The sequence below is a fragment of the Microcaecilia unicolor genome, chromosome 13 (assembly GCF_901765095.1).
Source record: "Microcaecilia unicolor chromosome 13, aMicUni1.1, whole genome shotgun sequence".
NCBI classification, from domain to species: domain Eukaryota; kingdom Metazoa; phylum Chordata; class Amphibia; order Gymnophiona; family Siphonopidae; genus Microcaecilia; species Microcaecilia unicolor.
In genome coordinates, this window is record NC_044043.1 from 77921390 (window position 1) to 77945751 (window position 24362).

Below are 24362 nucleotides of genomic sequence, written 5' to 3' on the forward strand. Positions count from 1 at the left end.
CACAACAGGTACTCTCCACTACCAGTAGATGGAGACAAAGAACCGTCTTTATGCTGACATCATCCTCACTATGTAGCCTGGGAAATGAATTTTGTCAATACACTCCTGTAAAAGCTAAACATCTAACCTGGAAAATCTTAACCCATTTTAATTTAACCTTCAACTGATCTTCCCCAGTTGTCCAGTTCACGGGCTGGTTGCCCTTTCTTCCACTTGGGCAAGCATCCACACCTGAGGAAAAACTACCTGGAAACGGAGAGTGGGCCCATAGGAGCAATAAGAACCAATAAGCCTTCTCACACTTTGCCCTGTCATATCATTTAGCAGATCCATGAGAGCTTTCCCACCTTCTGGGTGGGTTGTGGACTAGTCTGGCAACCCTCAAGGAAAGAAAATTAACCAGTAAGTTTAAATTTCTCCTTCCTTATTGTCATACTAGATTAGTCCATATAGATGGGACATACCCATGCAATAATTAGACTGGGCAGGAGAAAGCCAAAACTACTTTCAGAACACCTTCCCTACAAGACATGTCCCCTTTCACTTATACATCCAACCAGTAGTGGATGATCAGAGTGCAGGGAAATCCTTGCAAATGATGTCTGGTGGGATCAATCTGCAGTCCACTCAAGAAAAAGCTGAGCTCTAGTCTATCTGATACCCCTCCATCTGTAATCCTTCTCCTAAATAGGCTTAGGTGATCACCCCTCTTTATCCACCTGGCAACAAAAGCCAGAGACATCACCAAAGAGTACAAACAATTGTCAGACCTCCTGAAGAAATTGGTGATCTTCATGGGCCAACAATGTCCTGTGAACATCCAAACAGTGTAGATATTTATTCAGTCTCTCAAGCTCCCAAGGCATTGAATGATGGTAGAGACACAGCCTGGCTCAGATTAAACTGAAAGACCACTTCAGACAAAATGAGTAGGACCATGAGACCTGATCTTTAGAGAACAGAGATCTGCATACCCCTTTGCATTTACCGCTATGCCTCTCCTGCACACTATTATAGAATAGCGCTTAGGCATCCTGCTATCATTTTTGTGGTAAGTGTAAATTTATGCAAGTAAGTTCTACTATTTTGTACATGTACGCACACAAGGGGCATGTAAATATGGGTGACCAGTTATTGAATTGCCATTTTGGTGTTTTCCAGTTCTTTTGCAAGTAGTTTGCATAGAGGGGCATAATCGAACGGCATCAGCCATCTCCATGGGCGGCCATCTCCGGGGCCGACTCCGCAAGTGGGCGGAGCCAACTGTATTTTCGATAAAAGATGGCCGGCCATCTTTTCTTTTGCTAATACGGTTGGGGCCGCTTAAATCTCAACATTTAGGTCAAATGTTGAGATCGCCGGGTTTAGAGATAGCCGGCTTCGGTTTTTGGCCATAATGGAAACTGGGCCCGGCCATTTCAAATCCGGCGAAATGCAAGGTATTTGGTTGTGGGAGGAGCCAGCATTTGTAGTGCACTGGTCCCCCTTACCTGCCAGGGCACCAACCGGACACCCTAGGGGGCACTGCAGTGGACTTCAAAAATTGGTCCCAGGTGCATAGCTCCCTTACCTTGGGTGCTGAGCCCCCCAAATCCCACCCAAAACCCAATACCCAAAACTCTACACCACTACCATAGCCCTAAGAGGTGAAGGGGGGCACCTACATTTATTTATTTATTTTTTTTTTTGCATTTGTATCCCACATTGTCCCACCTATTTGCGGACTCAGTGGGTACAGTGGGTTTTGGGGGCGGTTTGGAGGGCTCACATTTACCACCACAAGTGTAACAGGTGGGGGGGGATGGGTCTGGGTCTGCCTGCCTGAAATGCACTGCACCCACAAAAAACTGCTCCAGGGACCTGCATACTGCTGTCATGGAGCTGGGTATGACATTTGAGGCTGGCATACAGGCTGGCAAAAAATGTTTAAATATTTTTTTTTGGGTGGGAGGGGATTGATGACCACTGGGGGAGTAAGGGGAGGTCATCCCCGATTCCCTCCGGTGGTCATCTGGTCAATTGGGGCACTTTTTTGAGGCTTGGTCGTAAAAATAAATGGACCAAGTGAAGCCGGCGAAATGCTCGTCAGAGCCGGCCATCTTTTTTCCATTATCGGGCGAAGTCAGCCATCTCGTAACCACACCCTCGTCCCACTCCCGTCCTGCCTTCTGTACCCTGCTGACACGTCCCCTTGAAGTTTGTCCGGCTCCGCGACGAAAAGCAGTTGGCAACGGCCAAAATCAGCTTTCGATTATACCGATTTGGCCGGATTCAGGAGATCGCCGGCCATCTTCCGATTTGAGCCGGAAGATGGCCGGCGATCTCTTTCGAAAATATGCTGTATAGTTGCATTATATTACATTACATTAAGGTCTTATAGCCCGCTACAACCAAGTTCTAAGTGGATAAAATCAAGAAAAAGAGCATACTTCAGACAATTATACAAAATAATCACAATCTTTAAAGCCAGAATACAGCATCTATAGATTATGAAACATATTTTCTAAAAAGAAAAGTCTAATAATTTCCGAAACTCAGAATAATGTTCTATATGTCTTAAGAAAGATGGAAGAGAATTCCAGCTAGAAGCTGCTTGGTAAGTCGGAGAAGACTTTAAAGGATGCCAAGCCTTTATTTTACTAACAGTGGGAAAATCTAAGAAAAAAATTTTTTTCTAGTAATTCTTCCGTGGTTCCTATTAAAGAAAACCAAAGTGATCAATTAAATAACCCAGGGAATCCCTGTGAAAAGCCTTGACGGTCAAAACCAGAACTTTAAATTGCAATCTAGCCTCCACTGGCAACCAATGTAACTGTAACATTTCGTACTCTCTGCAACTTCATTATTAAAGAAGCAGAGTTTGCTAACCAATGGCATACCTATAACAGCTGTCCTCATGGTAACAGACATTGCCACTTGCTTACAGATGGCGCAAATTTGATCATAAAGGGTATCCTTTAAGACGGACACTCCAGTCCCAATCTAAGCCACTCTCCTCAAGCTGACTGACTCCTCCTTTCCAGGCTTCAGCAGAGACTGTTGAATACAACATGAAAACACTCTGGCTACACTGCTGCCTGTAGAGGAAGGTTAGGAATCTTAAACAATTGCTTCAGTAGGGAATCAGCTGGATCCTTTTGAACTGATCCCCCTTCCATAGGAATGATAGTTTTATGAGTTACTCAGGGCATCCATCCTGGGCACTTGGTACAGTCTATTCTTCTCTGCTTGCTGAAGAGAATGCAGCCTCCCCTCTGTTTTTGAGAGGCACAACTAGGGTCTCCCGTGCCACTGTAATCAAGTCCTGTATGGTTGGTACAGAGAGAAGGTTGAAAGGAGGTTCTCAATCCTTGTAAGGATCAGATCATTTTCAGGTGCGGATTCCTTCTCCTGCTCCTCCAAAATCTTCAAGGACTGAAGAGAGGCCCACAGAGTTCCAACCTTCTTCTGATTGCCCTACATTTTTATTTAGTAATCCAGGTGAGGAAAAAAAAACTGAGTTCCTATGATGCAGCCTGCAAAGCTATCTTAAACTACTGTTCTAAGGATACTAGTATACAATGGCCCATGGGAGCAGTCCGAAGATCCCTTGAAAACCTATCTACCCGATAGCCAAGGATCTGAGGCCTTTTCTTTCTGTTTGCTACATGAATCAGCCTCAGTTTTATTGCCTTTCTTTGTTTATTTAATAGATACATCAAAAGGAGAAGACTGATGAAATGTGTGGTTTTCTGTCATCCAAAATATGAGAAGAATCGTTTCATCAAATTACATGACAGGGGAAGAAAAGCAACGGCCTTTGAACATGTCTTATGCTCTCAACATATTCTAAACAAAGAAACATTCCAGTTCTACTCTGAATATGCTTCCAATGACAAGCAAGAACAGGGTCAGAGTGGCTGACCTTCATGTTTGCAGATGAAGAAAGCTTTTGCTTTACCACTGGATAGTAGATGGCTTCGTTGACGAAATGCAGAGAAGGTTACAAAGTTAGAGGGAGCTTATGATCCATCCCAGAGCCAGGGACTCTGGATGTAACCAGTCACACGGCCTCCTTCTTAAATATATACAATAGCACTCTAATAACATCATGTCTAGTTTGGAAACGTTCTCTTTATTTTCAAGAGGAAGAAAACTATGTTAAAAAAAACACACACACACAACACTGCGTATCATGAAATCCATATGCACAGCCTACCAGCATGTCTAAAATCTAGGAGAATTATATAAAATATGTGACAATATGGGAGTTTGTGGCCAAATTCTGTTAATGAAATGACCCATAAGGAGCCAGCAACTACATAATAACCCTTATTTTAGCAGGATCCCCAGATGTAAATGGCAGAATTTATACATGTAGAGAGGTCTACACATGTAAAAGGCATTTCACAACAGGGGCTATTTGCTTATTATGTGCAGAAGTCAAGGGGATGTGGAGCAAGGGGGTGTGGTGAGAAGAAGTATTGTAGAAAGATAGGCCTAAAATTTAGATGTGGCTTCTTCATTTTCCACGAGGAATCCAACATCTGTATTCTCCAAGGGACAAATAAGTGCATTTTGGAAGGGGAAGCAATATATGCTAACATCTGGCCAACCCTCCCCCCCCCCCCCCCCCCAGCTATACGCAGTGCTGAACAGAAACATAAGAGCAAAAGTCCCTTCTCCAAGGATTTTACAGACTGAGCTTTAGACCTCTATTCACTTCCTAGAAAACAGGGGTAAATGTGGCCACTGTTCCCTCTAAGATGACTGGGAGTCCTCCAACTGTACTGCTGTCAGTTGGGGGGGGGGGGGGGGTGCTGCTTCAATATTGTGTTTTCAATTGGTAGGGACAGGAAGGTTCCCTGAAGTTCTTCAGAGCTTGCCTGTTCCTCACTATTGAACATGTGATCGTGACATAGGCGGTCGGTGGCCCAACTGTTCTTATACAATTCCATCGCTCATGATGTATTGTAAGCCATATTGAGCCTGCAAAGAGGTGGGAAAATGTGGGATACAAATTCAATAAATAAATAAATAAATATACTAACCACAATCGCTCAACTGCAAAACACTATGCACAACTTTGTGCAAAAACACACTCAGAACCTTACTGTACCATAAATATTACACTGGGCAGAACATAATACACCAATATATCACCCACACGGAAAATGCAGACCGTCAACAATATGAAACAAGGGATCATAATATCACAATTCTCATGTACAGCCACAAAACACCCTAATTGATGTTTAATGTGGGATAAAATGCCATAAATAAGTAAATAAATATAAACTTTTAATGTTGAGCACCTGATTCTCAAAGTGGACATATTCCAAACACTATAATGAAAATAAAATGATCTTTTCTACCTTTGTTGTCTGGCCCAGTATCCAATTCTGCTGCTATCTGTCCTCAGGTGTCAGTGCAAGTCTCTTTGGTATGAACTGCTCATGTGCCGGTCAGGAAGTCACTCTCGTTAAATATCTCTCTGGCAACCCAGGACACCTCCAGCCAACCCCCCTGCTCTCCCAGCAGTAAGGTAAACAAATTAAACCATAAACCAATTTCTACAACTGGTTACACAAGGCTAGAGACAGCTCCTGCTGTGAGGATGGAGGTAAATCAACAATATAAACCCCCCCAGAGCAGCGGGACTCCACAGCTGATCCATCCTGCTGCAGCAGGGGAGGCTTAACCTCCCCAAGCCTCTTATACCGGGCGCCTATTGATAGTGAAACAGCACCCCCCCCCCCACTGGCAGGACTGTAGGTGGAGGACTCCTGCTCAGCTTAGAGGGAACAGTACATGTGGTCAAAAATATTACAACAGAACCACAACAAGAAGATAGTTATAAATCTCAGACAAGGAACCAACTGCCCAAGCAGGGTTAACCTGCACTTTTTCACTCCAAAAAGGGGTATCAATTTCCAGGGCACAAAGGGCCCGATATTCAGACTGCAGGAGGTAGCCGGGCTACCTCCCGCGGTCAGCACTGAGCCTGGATACTCAATGCTGGGCCGTTTCCGGTGACCAGCATTGAATATCCGGTCTATTTTGGGGAACTTCAAACATAGCCGCCCAAGACGATATTCAGCACTGGCCAACTCAGACAGACCTGCTATTGACATGGCCAGATTTGGCTGCCAAACTTAGCACATGATGTGCTGAAAATTGGTGGACAGCTGGTTATATCACGCGAAATAACCGGCTATCTGCTAAGCGCTAACTGGGGATATTCAGTGGGAGACAGCCAGCAAATAGCCGATTAAGTACCATTTAACCAGCTAGGTGCAATTCCTATCCCATTACTTCTCCACCTCCCCCCCCCCAGGAGTCTTTCATGAGGTACTTTGTAATTTTGTTGTTTATAATAGTCTCTACCATTTGGCCCAGCATCGCCATCAGGTTCACTGACCTATAATTTCCTGGATCAGTTCTGGAACCCTTGTACCATGCTTGATTTTAAAGCTACATTGCATATTACTAACAAAGCAAGTTCATTTTTTAATTTGTATCAGGACTCTGGAATGTATACCATCTGGTCCAGGCAATTTGCTACTCTCAAATTGTCCCACTACATCTTAAAGGTTTACAGAAATTTGTTTCAGCTTCTCTGATTAATCAGCACTGAATACATTTCTGGCACTGGTATCTCTCCTACATCTTCCTTTGTGAAGACTGAATCAAAGAGTTCATTTAAGCTCTCCGGTATGGCCTTGTCTTCCCTGAATGCCCATTTTACCCCTCAGTCATCTAGCAGTCTAACTGATTCTTTTACTGGCTTCTTGCTTTTAATTTACCTAAAAAAAAGTGTTTACTATATGTTTTTTCTTCCAATACAATCTTCTTTTCAAAGCCTTCTTTTCATTAAAAGAGCTGCCATACAGGGACAGATCAAAGGTCCATCAAGTCCAGTTTCCCAGTATCCTGCTTTCAACAGAGGCCAAGCCAGGTCACAAGTACCTGGCAGGATCTCAAAAGAGTAAATTGATTCCATACTGCTTATCCTAGGAATAAGTGGAGGGTTTTCCCAAGTCCACCTCAATAACGGTTTATGGACTTTTCTTCTAGAAACTTGTCCAAACCATTTTGGACAAATTTCTAGAAGACATTTAAATTAGAAGACATGTAAATCAGAATCTTATTATTTGCTTGTTTGAGCTTGGGTCCATTAACAGGACCCATCCCAATTACTCTTCAGAAAAAACTCAGGGTTTATCACAACATGCAAACTAGATAAAGAATATGCTATTTCATTAACTACTCTCTTGCAGGATGGCTCCATGGCTCTTGCGTTGCACTGTTCAGATCCCCCCATTTGCTAAGATTGGTAGGGACTGGGAGGAAGTGGCGATGGTACTTCCTGCTGGACAATAAATAGTGTTAAGGGTGGAAAATGGGGTTAGAAGCAGGGAGGAAGATGAAAAGCCTTTCTTAGAAAAGAAGATTTGGCAATTAAACACCCATGGGAATCTTGGATATTTTGATTTCATTACTTTACTAGAGTTCCTGTACATAGCCCTGTCTCATACAGCATGCTAGCTATTGTGAGTAACGCAAAAAGGCTGGATTGGCATTACTACATAAAGTTACTATATCCAACAAGTTCTAAATGTGCCAAAGCACGGGATTCCAGCTGTCGTTAACAATAAAAGGAGGCATCTTGCCAGATGCCAGCTGCATGAACTCAAATGCTACAGCTGAAATTTAGAGTTTGCTCTAGAGCTACTTACAACCTGCTCCCAGCTGCAGAAAGTCATGTGATTATGATGGGAAATCGCCTATAGCTGGACATGAAGGGTCCCACCTTGGACTTCTCACCGCACCCATTCTATAACTTAGGCCAAGACAGTCCTTCAAATTAAAAAAGAAAAAGGCAGAGGCATACTGGAGAGACACTGGCTGCCCACACACGGACAGACGGGTCATTCTGTGAGGTATATTTAGCAGAGCTAAGCACTATCTAGACAGTGCAGCCAGCTCAACACTTTATCCGGATATTCTGTGGCAGTCACTTTCTGGATACTGCCACTGAATATCTGAGGCCTGATATTCAGCTGGCTGTGATTAGCGTCCAGGCTCCGGCATTGCATTTCTGGGTATACAGAACCAGCAAAAACACAGTCAGTTAAGTGCAATATTCAGAGCATTCCATGTAGAATCTCAGATAGTAGCAACAGCCATATAGAATCTCAAATAGGGAAAGGGAAATGTGACTTGATATACTGCCTTTCTGTGGTTTTTGCAACTACATTCAAGGTGATTTACATAGTATATACTGTGAGACATGTGTAAATATATTGCTTTTTCACTTAACATAATTGCAAATATAGAATATATAGCTTATGCCCTCGTAGAAAGGAACTCTTTGGGGATAAAAGTATAACTATATTCGTGTAGGCCCTTTCTAACAGAGATCACCACATGATGGCTTTCTAAATTACTAACAAAAGAAACGTTAGTTTAAAGAGATGTGATAAGAACTGCTGAGGGGAGAGAAAGGGGGGTAAGAAGCCCAAACTGCTGAGATGCATGAAAACTTCAATGACAGGCCTTAAAGCTGAAATGGAGGTTGGGCCAGGCATGAGACCATGAAACTGTGAAGCTATTTCTAACATAAGGGAACAGGAGAAAGGGGGGTTGGAGGGAAGGTAAAACATACCGTGTAGTAGTAAGATAAGAAAATGTAAAACAAGCAGAAGAACTAACAAAGGCACTGTCTATGGAAAATTTTCAGAAGAGACTGTCATATGATAATCAGTACTGACATAATAGGGGGTAAATGTGATCAATATCCAATGAGAAACTAAAGGGCAGATACCTAATGTAACCAAAAAGAAAGAATATATAATCTGTAAACATTAAGGAAGGGTGTGTCTGCTTGCTTTCAGAGACACCCATTCTTGCAAGAGTGTTTTTTTTTCTTTTTAACAGTAAATTAATTAAGACTTGTTTCACCAATCTGCTTTTATAAGTTCTTTTGTATAGGTTCTCTGGGGGCTATTTCTAAAACATACAGGTACTTATTTATACCTAGGGCAATGGAGGGTTAAGTGACTTGCCCAGAATCACACAGAGCTGCATTGGGAATTGAACCTAGTTCCCCAGGACCAAAGTCTGCTGCACTAACCACTAGACTACTCCTCCACTAGCAACATTCCATGTCCTACTGCAATAACCACTAGGCTACTCCTCCATTCCAAATGTATAAAGATAGGACTGACTTTTATGCGGTCCTATTTATGTAGTTACCTTCTCCAGTTCAGTGCTGAATATCGGACTGAACTGACCAAGTGCTGACGATGCCCCCAGAACACTCCCCAAATGGGCAGTTTTGCACTGGGTGCTAACTGGATATTTTCAGTGATACTATCTAGTTAAGTGCTGCTGAAAATGACCAGTTAGCCAGCCAGGAGCCATTTCTGGCCGGTTAAATTGGTTTGAATATCAATGCTGTGGAAGTTTTTGACCCAAGGGGATTATTTTTAAGCACAAGCATCTTTATTTAGAGATCCCCCAAAATGAAAGAAAACCACAGTCCTTTCCTGAGGCAACAATAATCAAGAAAGCATTCAGCCTGTAGATCTGAGTCTCCTCCACAGTCATTCTCCTTGTTCTGCTCCCCTGAATGGTTCCCAGGTCGGTCCCTTCTTCACACTCTCTCTTTCTCTTCTTGGAGATGAGCACTTCCCCTTCAGATTTCTTCTGGCTCTTGAATAGATATGACACATTTTGAGAAAACGTGGATTGACAACAACCGACGGTCCCAGTATATTTATGCAGGGCTGCCGGGGGGGGGGGGGGGGGGGGGGGGGGGGGCAAAATTCCCCCGGGCCTGGGCCTAAAGAGGGCCCGGCACTGGGGTCTCTCTCTCTTGCTCCGGACGAGACCTGAGTGATTGCATCCTGACAGGAGCAACAAAGAGAAAACTCCGGTGCTGCGGCTGGGCCCCCCCTTAGAAGCTGGGAAAGACCTAGAGGATCACCTCCAGTGCTGCTCTTCTGCCCAGCTGAGCAGCTGCTTTTCCTCTCAGGCGCACATGCTTTGTTTTGAAACCAAGCATGCCCTGAGAGGAAAAGCAGCCACAGGGGCAGGCAATCAACAGAAGAGCAGCGCAGGAGGAAGACGTCTTCTGCTGGCGGGGCCTCGGGATCCCTGCCAGCCAACAAGGTATTTCAATTGGGCAGCGATCTAGGGGGGGCAGCGGTGACCATTGGAGGTGGTGGCAGACGCAATCCGGGGGGACAGCAGCCCTGCCCCAATTCAGTCTGTCAGCGGCCCTGTATTTATGCTTGGTATAGATATATTGATAACATATTTGTACTGTGGTCAGGACAGGAACAACATAGATGGTTAAATCAACGTGATAAGAATAAGCAATTTGCTTTACAATATTCCAAAGAGCAAATTAATTTCTTAGATGTCATGGTAAGGCAAGATCGACAACAATTTATAACAGAAGTACTGTATATACTAAGGAAACTGACCACAATTCACTACTACGTTATCAAAGTAATCATCCACTTCCCTCTTTCTACCACAAGCTTGGGTAGAGAGGCTGAGAGTAGGGGGGAAAAAAAACAGAATAATGATGGAGGCTGCCCCCGGGCCTTGCATTGAAGAACACTGTCCTACACTGTCAGCCAAGCGAAGAGGTACTTCCCATGTTCTAGAAGTTACAAGGGTTGGTAAAAAGGGCAAAACTGTTTCTCTTTCCAGCACAGTGATGAAAGTTCTGGTACTGCTGTACAGGAAGAACTTTAGCCATCTCTACAAATACAATAATTGCTCTCTGACTGGAAAGCAAGGGATGCATTTGGGAGTCAGGTCCCTTTCACACACAATACTTGAGTTCTCAAGAGTAGACCAGAAGTGCGCTTGGGTATCTCGTCACTTCCACCTTGAGTTCAATTCTCTTCTCACTTATCTCACAGACAGGCAGACCGTTTTCTTTTCCCCAGTACATTGGCTCCTGTGCTTCTAGGCTTCTCTTCACCACAGACCTCCTTTGTCTGTGTACTTCTTAGTGCCGCAGCAAGCTGCTTGCTCAAGCCTGTGTGGCTTATGAATGAATTGCAGTAGTGGCTGAGTTAGTCACATAGATGGAGCCCCTGGGCTACACTGGACTCCAGAATTAGTTCAGACATTCTCTCCTTACTCCCCTTCTTCCTTATCTCTTGCTCCCTTAGACTTGTGTGATGGAAGACCTCTTTGTCCTCTGAATTCCTGTGAAGACACCCAGACACTGACTTTTTAGGCCATTAACACTTCCTTCCAAAATTGCAACGGTAGCTCTTCATGTCTTATGATCGAGAAGAGGCCTCTCCATTATATCATCCTTTCCAGGTCCAGAGCTCTACTTTGGAGCTAGGACTCCAGAATGTTCATCCTTTGATATAGAGAGAGGACACTTCTGAGGCCTCTGCTACCACATGTAACCTGACACCTTTCACAACACTAATTCACTTAAAATAAAACCCTGTGCCTTCCACTTTCATAAACAACTTGTAAGGAATTGTCGGAAAAATTACCCCAAAGCACTAAAACCATTTTGAATTTGCAGAAGCTCCCCAAACCTTTAAAATAGATTTGGGTTGTTTGAAGCAATTAGCAACCATTATCGTCCTTGACTTCACAGTCTCAAGATCAAAACACCACATTTCTCTATGTAGCATTTCTGCACAGCTTTCTACCAAAACATCAAGCTGTCACGTTAGTTTGCTCCCAAACCACAACTATGGCAATTGCTTCACCTCAGCAGACGGACCACAGCTGTTAACTCGCAGTAACAGAGCTGCCGCATTCCTGAAAAAAGAACATTACAGGATTCCACTTCAGGAATGAAAAAAAAAATTTAATAAAAGTTGCATTGTTTGCGAGATAATAGCATGTTGTGTTAACCAAAGAAATATTCCAGATGGCTTCTGATGAAAGAAAATCACTCCATCGAAAATCTTCTCTAAGGCTGTTTTTTGAGAATGCAAAATTACCTAAGAGTAGCAAGCAGAAACCCATTAATGGCTGACCTTAGATGGCATCTTTCATAACTCTAGAGTGCTTTACAAATATCACAGTTCCAAAAAGATGAATATCACATCTGGAGGCAGAAGAATCTGGCAATAGATTTAGCCTTTATGATGGCTTCCAAAGAGAGGTTAACTAGGTTATCCTTATTCAGCCACAACTGAATAAACAACCACTTGGGAGAATAAGTGATCCATGCAAAATTACATAGAGAGCTCGTGTCAGAGCGAGAACTACACCTGAGGCAGAAAGCTGATATACAGTGATTTACCGCAAGTCAGAGAGTATCACGGAGAAGGGTGGGATTTGAACACATTAGTCAAAAGTGCTCTTGCTTACTCAGTACCATGTTTAACCACATATTACATAAACATATGGTAAAGTTCCTATGTAGAGGGAAAACTCTACAGACTGAGTGATGATGCCGATCTTCCACGCAGGGTCAGTCCTACACTCTAGGGCAACGTTTCCCAAACTGTGCACCGCAGCGACCTCTCTGGGGTGCGCGGCAAATCCCGACTGTCCGAACCGCTACTGCAAACAGCAGCGCAGCAGCGACAGAAAAACAACAACAAAAAAAGCAAGCGCAGGACTGCAGCAGCCTTCAAAGCATGTGCCGTCAGTTCTGCCGGTCCTCTGCCCCCCGGAACTGGAAGCTGACGACAGCGGGGGCAGAAAACCAGCAGAGCCGACAGCGCATGCCTGAAGGCTGCTGCAGCCCCGCACACGTGGGGTTTTTTTCCCGCGGCCAATGGGGACAGGGAGTAGACGGCATTCAGGACTCAGAGGCAACTGCTAAGGAGGTTGGATGAAAACAGGAGACGGGATGAAGTCAAAAAATTGAAGCCAGTAGGTGAGTAGTTTCTGTTTCCATTCCCATTTAATCTCACTTATATTTTTAAACATGCTGGCTTGTGCAGCATACAGATGTACAAAGAGGAAGTATAATAACGGAATAACTTTTCTTAGGTAGAATAGTAATTTGTTATAAATCGTAGTCAGTGTGTCATTTGGAGGGGCTGGTTATAGGAACAACCCTAGCACTGATATATTTGTGCAGATAAAAAGATGGGAGACCTGTGGGGGGGGGGGGGGGGGGGGGGAGAACCATGTGGCCAGGGAGGAGGAGGTTAGGAGGGGGGCCGCAAAAAATTGCTGGGACATGAAGGGTGCCGTGAACTGAAAAAGTTTGGGTACCACTAATCTAGTGTATTTTCTCTTCTAGCAATATTACACAATAAGAAATGCTCCAGATTAGCTAAACATTTCGTCATTATACAATGTGTACATACATTATTATTATTATTTATTATTTGTTACATTTGTATCCCACATTTTCCCACCTATTTGAGGGCTCAATGTAGATATAAGATAGGTTCATGTGGTATAGCCACATAGGGGTGTCGTACTCGGGAGAATTGTGTTGTGTCCATGATGCATTTTGTTATTATTGTGTCCATGCTGTGATTTGGTTTTGTTGTGTCCATACTGTATTATGGTTTTGTTGTGTTGTATCAGTCAGGTTTTGATGTTGGGTTGATAGCAGGGGCGTATCCGGACTCTGGCGGTAGGGGGGGCCACAGCCAGAGGGAGGGGGCACATTTTAGCCCCCCCCCCCGGTGCCACCGATCCCCCCCCCCCTCCCCGCCATTTCTGGACCCCTTCGCCACTGCCAGACCCCCCCCCCCTCGCCACCAATGACACTCTCCACCCCCTCCCGCCGCCGCCAACCCTCCCCCGCTGCTGTCACTTACCTTTGCTGGCGGGGGACCCCACCCCCCCGCCAGCCGAGGTCCTCTCTTCCATGCAGGCTGCAAGTTGCAATGTTTCCTGTTCTTCTGAGTCTGACGTCCTGCACGTACAACGCGCAGGACGTCAGGCTGAGTTCCAAATTCTGAGTCTGACGTCCTGCACATTGTACGTGCAGGACGTCAGACTCAGAAGAACAGGAAGCGTTGCAACTTGCATCCTGCACGGAAGAGAGGACTTCGGCTGGCGGGGGCTTGGGGTCCCCCCGCCAGCAAAGATCGGCGACGGGTTGGTGGCGGGCGGGAGGGAGGGAGAGGTGGAGAGGGTCGGTGGTAGGGGGGTCCAGGGCGAAATCTGCGGGGGCCCAGGCCCCTGTGGCCCCACGCAGATACGCCCCTGGTTGATAGGGTACGCCTTTTTGAACAGATAAGTTTTTAAGATAACTTAAAGGTGTGTCCCACGCGAATGACAAAAAGACAACACGAAAACAACACATACACATGCATCCCAAATCACCAAATGGGCTCACACATGAAAAATAAAACATGCCGAAAACTCACAATGCAGCAATACATATTATGATATAGTAAAACATATAAGATACATCATTTACAAACATGTAAAAACATATAAATGTGCATAAAATACAATTTGTAACAGCAAATACAATCTTGTGAAATCAAGCTAGCTGCAAATATTTAAAAATACATAAAATTAAAAATGAGTGAATAATACCTTGACCTAGATTTTTATACATCACTAAGGGCCCTGTTTACCAAGCTGCGGCCAGAGGCGCATCAGCACCTAAGGTAAGGGAGCTATGCACCTGGGAGCAATTTGTGAAGTCCACTGCAGTGCCCCCTAGGGTGCCCAGTTGGTGTCCTGGCAAATTCTCCCCCTCCTCTCTGAAGTAGGTAACTTGGCAGCTCCGTGGACGTCCACTATGAAAAGCCTAAAAACCCAACTGCCTATAAAATCAGTGGGTCAGATTTGGGAAGAGCCCTGCTTGAACTCTTTGGGCTTGGCCTTAACTCTTGAAAATCCTGAGCAGATCACAGTTCTCAAGGCCTTCTTTTACCCAATGACCACGTAAAGCAGGGAAGGTGTCTCAGTTCATCTTTATCTGAACTTACATCTCTTCCTCTCTCTAGAGTAAGGAACAGTAGAAATCCCAAATCTCTAAAGTTTAGATAACAAGAATCACATGCTAAATGGAAAAGAGGAGACCTGATAACTTGAGTAACCACATAATACTAAGTCAAGTTCAACGTCCTTGCAGTTCACTCCTCCAGTATCAATCTGCCAAACAAGCACCATTCACAGCCACTATAAAAACTAAAATACCCCACCAACAGCACCCTAGTCCATAAGACCCTCTACGGAGAAGCTCCAGCTTATATGGATGTCCTTGTCAACTTACCACCAAGGAATTCGCTTCCATCTTCTCGTTCAAACTTAAACCTCCATTACCCTGCATGTTCTGGCCTCAAGTATAAAACCACATACGCTTCCACCTTTTCTTACATCAGCACTCATTTGTGGAATGCATTGCCTAAATCTGTAAAAACGGTTCAAGATCATCTGACTTTCAGGAAGTCTCTCAAGACCTACTTATTTGGGCAAGCTTACCCTAAAGATCCAGTCCTGCATCCTGGACTACAAATCCTATAAAGATCTTGTGAACTCAATTACTTTATCTTACCCCTGTAACTTTACGCCATCCATATCACTTTCACTTTATTGTACTTTACTGTTTGTTTCCTAAATGTTGTAAGCCACATTGAGCCAGCCAATGGTGGGAAAATGTGGGGTACAAATGATATAAAAATAAATAAAAATAAAATTCTCATGTGCAGTAATAGTTTGGTGAAGATTCTTGCATATGAAAAATTCTACACGCAAAATGCAGTTTTTGATACAGAATAAAGCAATGCCCTATTGAAAGCGATTTAGTGGTTCTCTTACCCAGTGTTGCTAATCCAGGAAGTATATCCAACTAGTACAGGTTTTAGGCAGGGGCGAAGCCAGACAACAGATTTTGGGTGGGCCTGGCCAAGAAGTGGGTGGGCCAGGGGCGTAGCCAGATACCCAAGTTTGGGTGGGCCTGGACCCAAGGTGGGTGGGCAGAACTCCACCTTGTCTTACAAGTGATTTGGTTTCTCCCTCTCTTGCCTGCATGCCATATAGTCTTTCAAACATCACCTCTCCCCCGTATATCTTTTAAATAGCAGATTTTCACTGGCAGCAAACAGTTGTTGGGAGTTTTTGGCTGGTGGGGCTTGGGGTCCCTGCAAGCCACATTATAGGTGTGCTGCTACTTGGTGGGCCTGAACCTAAAGTGGGTGGGCCTGGGCCCACCCCAGCCCACCCTTGGCTACGCCACTGGTTTTAGGATATCTGTAATTACCCATGAGACCGAAGTTCATATATTGGAGATTCAGTGTATACCAATCTATCTCATGCATATTCACTGCAGAAATCCAGAAAACTAGACTTGTCAGGTACGCCTCCAAAACACGGTAAGGTAACATTGCTCCACCCCCCTGCTGAGACCTTGCCACACGATTGGAGTGCTCATTTTGAGGAAGTCCATCCTAAAGCCCAGCAAGGTAGACAAAGGACACAAAAAAGCTTTCATTTAAAAAAGGGATTCTAGCATGTTCATTTTATGTATTTTATGGATTCATTAAGCCTTAATTGCTTTTTGCTAAAGTATCTTGATTTGTAGTTTTAATATTCCTAATTGTTCAAGTTAATCTTTCACAAACAAAGTTAACCTAATACTTTTCAATTCTTATTATAAGACAAACCTTTCCTTCCTGTAACCAAATTCAGCATATTTTCAAAGCAATTAACCTTCCAAAGTTCCGTAGGTTTCTATGGAACTTTGGAAGGCTAAGTGCTTTGAAAATATCAATGGTATCCTCTACCTTAACTATGTATTTCTCTGCTCCGGAACTGGTATTCACCATTTACGGATCTATGTAAGCCACATTGAGCCTGCAAATAGGTGGGAAAATGTGGGATACAAATGTTATATACCTTTTTCTCTTTACCTTCATGATCACTAGATTTGGAGAGTACCAGGAGAGGTCTGTGGGTGCTCTAGATCCTTCAGCATCTCCAGTATCAGATCTGCCTCCCGTATCACATCTTCAGTCTCTCCTCTCAGCCGTCTCAGGTTGGGGAGATTTAAGAGCCGATACGTGAAGTAGATCTGATCCTGGTGGTGCTTTGGCATCCGGAGCATTCATACAACTGGTGCCTATGGTGGATTCTTTCAGTTCCTCTTACCTTCACAAGTCTTCCTGTCCTCCACCAGACTCAGCCCATTAGGACACTTGCAATAGAAACTACCGATGGTATTGCAGCAGTGGGCCTGACAGCCACCGTTGCCCTCTTCGCATTCATTGACATCTGAAAAGAGAAGGAATCAGATATTTGATACCAATCTGCGTGAAGAGATTCATGGACTCTTTGCTGCTGCAGAAGCTAGGCAGTGGCAGCCACTTTTAAAACCAGGACGCTCTAAATTACTTTGTAGCACTTAAGTCGGGGCTGTTTGTTGTGACCATGAATAGCTAGTGTGCCTTCCGATGAGCCTCTGCTATAATTAGGCCTTCACAGGCTCCAGGGAAGGCAGGGGATGACAGCAAGGTCAGATGCAATGCTGTAGGTCAGCCAGAAGCAGCAGCTCAGATAAAAGGCCACCAGAGGTCATATGCTTCCTGTGATTCACTAATGGAGTCAGAGCCACAGAAAGTTTGATAATCTCTGATTTAAGCTGCAAGCAAACACCTTACAAGGGACTAGCAGAACGAGTCCTGGTTCTGCCCCACTGTATGCATGCACTTAATAGTCTGTTTTTTAACAAGTTTGGATTGAAAATAAAAAAATCAAAGACCTGGCAGCTGCTTTAAAAGTGGTTTACATATATTCAGATACTTATTTTGTACCAGGGGCAACAGAGGGTTAAGTGACTTGCCCAGAGTCACAAGGAGCTGCAGTGGGAATCGAACTCAGTTCCCCAGGATCAAAGTCCACTGCACTAACCACTAGGCTACTCCTCCACTCATTCCACCAATAAGAGCCAACCTCATCAGTGATGTCACAATGGCTTGATTGCCCGATACTTGGCTCACTTCTGATATTGTGATGTCATAAGGGAAAGGGTGAAAGGGAAATGGGACTTGATATACCGCCTTTCTGAGGTTTTTGCAACTACATTCAAAGCGGTTTACATATATTCAGGTACTTATTTTGTAGCAGGGGCAATGGAGGGTTAAGTGAATTGCCCAGGGTCACAAGGAGCTGCAGTGGGAATCGAACCCAGGATCAAAATCCACTGCACTAACCACTAGGCTACTCAAACTCTGCTGCCTACAAAAGCTGGTAGAGTCTGAAAGTCACCAGTAACTTGTGTCTCTCACAGGGTCCACGTGCAGGCCATTATCAGGCTTATTTTTGAAAAAGAAGGGTGCCCGTCTTTCGACACAAATCGGGCGATGGGCGTCCTTCTCCCAGGGTCGCCCAAATCGGTATAATCGAAAGCCGATTTTGGGCTTCCTCGATTGCTTTCTGTCGCGGGGACGACCAAAGTTCACGGGAGGGTGTCTGAAGCATAGCGAAGGTGGGACTGGGCCGTGCTTAACACATGGGTGTCCTCGGCCGATAATGGAAAAAAGAAGGGCGTCCCTGACGAGCACTTGGCCGACTTTACTTGGTCCATTTTTTCTGGCGACCAAGCCTCAAAAAGGTGCCCGAACTGACCAGATGACCACCGGAGGGAATGGGGGATGACCTTCCCCTGCTCCCCCAGTGGTCACTAACCCCCTCCCACCCTAAAAAAAATGTCAAAGAGCTGCTGTAAGATTTGAACTGGGATCCTTTGGTTCTCAGCCTGCTGCTCAGACTTTAAGCTTCTCCTCCACTTTACATGGACATGTATGTGGCTATTTTAGAACATGGATGTTCCTTTGCTGCCACAATGACGCTCATGTCTCTTGTTTTTCCCTGTTCATTGTTTGGACCTTTCAGTTGGTAAATTGACATTGTAACTAGTGTACTATGCCATACTTTGTACTGCTATTTGAATATTTTTACTGCTGTAATTGTTTATTGCTCATGTTTGATTTATTCTTACTGTACACCGCCTTGAGTGAATGCCTTCAAAAAGGCGGTAAATAAATCCTAATAAATATAAGTAAATAAATAAATTGGGCATTCACATTGGGCGCAGCCAGCAATTGAACGTACATTTCTCCCATATTTTAGAACAGGCTGTACATCACCAGATCCTATTCGGAGTTGGATGTCCTTTCTAAAATGCCATTCTATGTCACTAACACACAGGAGTAAATCTCCAAAGAAGAGTATCACCTCTTGCCATAAGGGAGCAATCATATATTTTTATGCCACCAGCAGAAAACTCTTTGGGGGTGATTCTATAAGGAGTCACCTAATTTTAGGCAGTAGAAAAGCTTATAAGTGGAAAAGTTCTTATTTAGGATCATGATTGGCCACTTATACAATAGTGACTAGCGTAAAATTGTGCACCGTGGATTTGATGATGCATGATTTGCAAACGGACAGAGTTTAGACAGCGCAAACAGTTACACACACAAAGTACAAGTTCAAATTCCAGTTCAATTTTACTTTTGATATACTGGACATCTAAGCAGTCTACCAAGTCATAAACCCCCAGACTCTATATACAGTGCCCAAACTTGGGCGCAGATCTTTGGGCACCAATCCAAGATGAATGCCCAACTAAACTGGCAAACGAACCAATTAGTGCCAATAATTAGGTGCTAATTGGCACTAATTTCAATTTGCGTTGACATCTTGCTACATGCTATTCTATAATATGGGAGGTGCATGGGCAGCTCAGGGGCACTCCTAAAATTTGTATGCAGTGTTACAGAATACCGAGAATGTATGCTCAAACTGGGGCCCTAGGAATTACAGCTAGTTTTATTTATTTATTTATAGCATTTATATCCCACATTTTCCCACCCACGGGCAGACCCAATGTGGTTTACATTAGTCTGAAAAAGGCATACATCAATCCGGCATAAACAATCAAGTACATGGAAGTAGGAGAGATCAGTGAGTAGAAGGGGAAGGGGTAATAGAGTTGATGATGTCGTTAAGATAGTTACAGTTCAGTAGTTATGGATGCAATGGCGGGACTTTTGCATAAGCTATTCCAAATAAGGTGGTCTTGAGGGTTTTTCTGAAGGTCAGGTGATCGGGAGTAGTTTTTACAGATTTAGGTAATCCATTCCACAAATGAGCACCAACATAGGGAAAGGTGGATGCGTAAGTGACTTTATACTTGAGGCCAGAACACGTAGGGTAATGGAGAGTTAAGTACGAACGAGATGATCTGTGAGAGATCCTAGGTGGTAAGTTGATAAGGTTATCCATGTAAGCTGGAGCTTCACCGTAGAGGATTTTATGCACCAGGGTGCAAATAAAAGTTATCCGGTCTTTGACGGGAAGCCAGTGTAGTTTCTCACGTAGTAGCCTTGAACTTTCGAACCTCGATTTTCCATAGATCAGCCTTGCAGCTGTATTCTGGGCAGTTTGTAATTTGTTTTGAAGCATTTCTTTGCACCCTGCATAGATTCCATTGCAATAATCAAGGTGGTTTAATACTAGTGTTTGAACTAGATTGCGAAAAACATCTCTAGGGAAATAAGGCTTAATAAGCGTTAAGTCCTGGGACCCAAATTTGGGTGCCAAAATCGGCACGCGGTGCTCTTCATCTTTGAGTGCCCATTATAGAAAAGCATTGAGCGCCAATTCTTTTCAGCACCATGTACTGAATCTACTTGTTTTCAAATCTATGCTGAAAACCCACCTTTTCATCACTGCTTTTGGTTCCTAGCCACTACTCAATTGCCCCCCCCTTCTTCCTTCTCACCCAGTACTTCTCTCGCCCTTAATTGTCTTGTCTGTCTGTATTTTTAGATTGTAAGCTCTATTGAGCAGGGACTGTCTCTCTGTGTCAGGTGTTCAGCGCTGCGTGCTTCTGGTAGCGCTATACAAATGCTAATAATATTAATAATAAAATGAGGGGAATTGATAATAAAACAACAAGGCAGAAGGAGACAGAAGGCTGTCATCAGGGGACCAGGAAACAAAAGGGAGAAAAAGAACAAAAGATGACGACTGCACAGATGAGCATCAGGTAGGGCCAAAATATAAAATCATATCTGCTGGAGAGCCTGACTGAACAGGTGAGCCTTAAGGGTGCTCTTAAACATTTTGTGGGAGAGACCATCTTGATGAAGAGGAAAAGGGCATTCCAGAGAGTGAGAGGACAATGACGCTAAAGGAAATGCATACTGCTCAAAGCTAGATGTGGGTATAAGTGATTGTATGTGTGTTTTCAGTCACTTATGCTAGTATTCTATAAAGAAAAATAGACACCTATTGTACTTTCTAGAATAGACTTAAAATAGGTTCCATAACCAGCGCCTATAGTGAGCATCTACTTACACAGCTTCCGATATCTGCAGAAGCCAGCAGGATTAATGCTGTTCCTTGCGACCACGTGTTTTGAATTTAGTTGCCACACACAATATTTTACTCTGTTGATATTTGCATTACCATGGGGACACTGTGTTTTTAGTTTTTTTTTCACATACCTTATAAAGTGTATGTATGAGTTTGTGTACACTCCCATCAATCCACATCCATCTGGATTGATTTGTGGACTCCTGAAATGCAGATTTGCGTCAAGTCCGACTAATAAATTGCTTTTTACGTTGGAATTGTATCGATCCTCCCCTACTTTCATTTTTGCTCAGAAATAAAACACACCATGACATATGTAAACTCTCACTAATTCCAGGTTCCAGAGAAATTTGCAAGCATGGATGGATTCCTGTGGTTAGATTGCCAAACCAACCTTCACAGAAAGAAATAGATTCAGAAACCAGGTCCCTGAAAGCGTACCGGTCAGCATATTTCTCCCTCCTTCCCGCCAACCTCAGAGCACCACACAGCTAAATTAAGCCATCTGTGAACAATTAATACATAAGTTGAAGGACAATGGGATCCATTCCCAGCTCTCTGGCATATGAGCAGTACAATAATTATATGAAACCAATTGTGTTAATTTATGGAATGTTCTGCTGTGTAAAGGTCAGTCTGAGGTCTCGGTCTCTCTCTCTCTCTCTCTCCCTCTCTCTCAAACAGGGCTCTTTGTAAAGAGTAGGCTGCTCTATCTTTGTAAAACCTCTGAGCGGGAAATGCTTGACTTCAAGAACCAAAAATGTGGAACTTCTTACATATGTCGAACACTATTCTGTTCTTCATCCTCGCCAATCTGGATTCCAATCAAATCATTAGCACAGAAACTGTCATCACTGCCTTTCTCAGTAATATTCATTCTATTCTCGAGTCAGGTAATTTGGCTCTTGTGATGTCACTTGATTTGTCTGCTGCTTTTGACGATCTCATGGAACACTGTTTACTACTATCACAGCTCTCCAATATTGACTTTGGGGGGCACGGTTTTAGATTGGCTTATATCTTATTTGTCTAATCACTTTTTCTCGGTTCATACCGCTACACAATCATCTACCTCCCACCAATTCACCTGTGGTGTTCCCCAAGGCTTACTTCTCTCTCCATTGCTATTCAACATTTTCCTCAGTCCGCTGGCAACATTAGTCAAGGACTATAATATTTGAGCTTTTTATTATGCTGATGACATCCTTTTACATTACTCAACCTCGCCTCTTCCACTAGATCTTAAACCACTGCAAGACTACCTGTCAGCCTTATCGCACTGGTTACACTCGCATAAATTAGTCTTAAATCCAGAAACAAATGCCTGGCTATCATTCACAACCGTCTTTGGTTCCGCATTTATTTGACATGGTCGTATCACCTGTACAGTCATTTCGTTACCTAGGGGTATTTTTCGACTCCCGTCCCACCTTCGAACCACAAATTTCTTGACTGGTGCAACCTGGTTTTTTGACACTTCACCATCTTTATTCTTTACGTAGTCTCTCAAACTTCTCTACTATGCAGATTGTTATACAGGCATTCTTAATTTCATAATTGGACTACTGTAACTCGGCTTATGTAGGTATTGCCAAACAATTATGACATTTACAAACCTTACAAAATGCTGCTGCTCGTTTCCGGTGTTGTACTAAAAAATAAAAATCATGTTACTCCCTTATTATAGTCCTTACATTGGTTACCAATTAATTTTCTCACCCAATATATAATCTTGTGTTTGATCTTTAAGGCCTACCATCTGGCTACTCCTTCCTACTTGTCAAGCAAGGTTATTCCCTATACCCCATCACGTTCTTTACATTTTCTTGATGGTCACTGTCTTCTCACTCCAAAGGAGGCGTCCTATGAGAGTGCTAGAACATCTGCAAGCTCCCAAACTATGGACCAACCTACCAACTTATATCAGATCAGAACTCTCCTTTTCAAAATTTAAATCCTACTTGAAAACCTATTTCTTTGATCTAGCTTATGGATCTCCAAGTTCCCGATTGCTTTTTATTGTTCTCTTTGGTTCTGCTATGTCTGAAGGATTTGTGAACAATTTCTCTCCCCCCTTACCCCCTTTCTTCATATTTTACCCTTTCCCTTTCTTCTGTATCCTAAGTTTGCGTGTGTCAACTTTCCTATCAATTTTAATGGTGTTCTTTTCTGGTGATTTTTTGAATTTTATAAATGTAAACTGCTTTGACCAAATTCAATAAGGAGTTGCATCAAGTTTATGAATAAACATAAAACAGCAGCTAGCCAGAAAGTAATTGAATACACTTAAAAAATAAACTTAAAATCCAAAACAGTCACAGTGGAATTGCCTCCCCATTACTGAACGAACCCTCTGCAGAAGATGCTTCATTTAAGCTAGAGGATGAACTACCATGTGGAAACTCTTATTGCCCCACTAGGTGGCGTGCCTGTCTAACTGGACAGTAACCCCCTGTTTCTAGAAACTTGCCCTTCCAATCTTACGCTTAGCATGCGTGTCAGAGGAGTGCCAGCACTTACATGCTAAGGTTATAGAATACTAGTATTACACACCTAACTGACTACAATTAGGCGAAAGCATTTACCGCAACCATTGAGAAAGCATATATGCTCGCGCCTAAAGTTAGGGGTATAAATGTGGACATAGGCTTATTCTATAATAGCAATTACACACACAATTGAAGTTATAAAATTTAAATTTAGCAGAAATCATCTCGGCATCTAACTGCAGGCCACTTATAGCTATACAGGGCTGCCGAGAGACAGATCCGGGACTTGGCAGGTTTGACACCGCCCCCATCCACCCCCACTTGGGCTGCCAATGCCACCATCCCTCCCATTTGGAGCTCTGAGCTGGCATAGGGTTAAGGCAGTAAGAGTGCGGGAGCATCAGAACGCAGTTCTCTGATCATGGGGGGGGGGGGGGGGGGGAATACCAATGAGAGGTATTCCCAGGTATGCTCCTTGTTTGCTGTGCTAGAGCCCTCTGATCACTGTACACAGGTAAATGTGGGAGCTACTGTGGTGCCAGTGGCCTCTAGTGCCCGCATTTACGTTTGATTTATGAGATAGATAGATCA

General features: G+C 43.6%; 1 protein-coding gene across 1 annotated transcript in view; it reads right to left on the reverse strand.

Annotated features, from left to right (window-relative positions):
- The window catches only part of MEGF6 (multiple EGF like domains 6), a 458871-nt gene that overhangs the window by 201718 nt on the left and 232791 nt on the right, over positions 1-24362 (reverse strand). The window contains exon 5 of the mRNA XM_030185804.1: positions 17053-17175. Coding sequence (XP_030041664.1) covers positions 17053-17175 — 123 coding nt within the window. The remainder of the gene's footprint in view (positions 1-17052; positions 17176-24362) is intronic.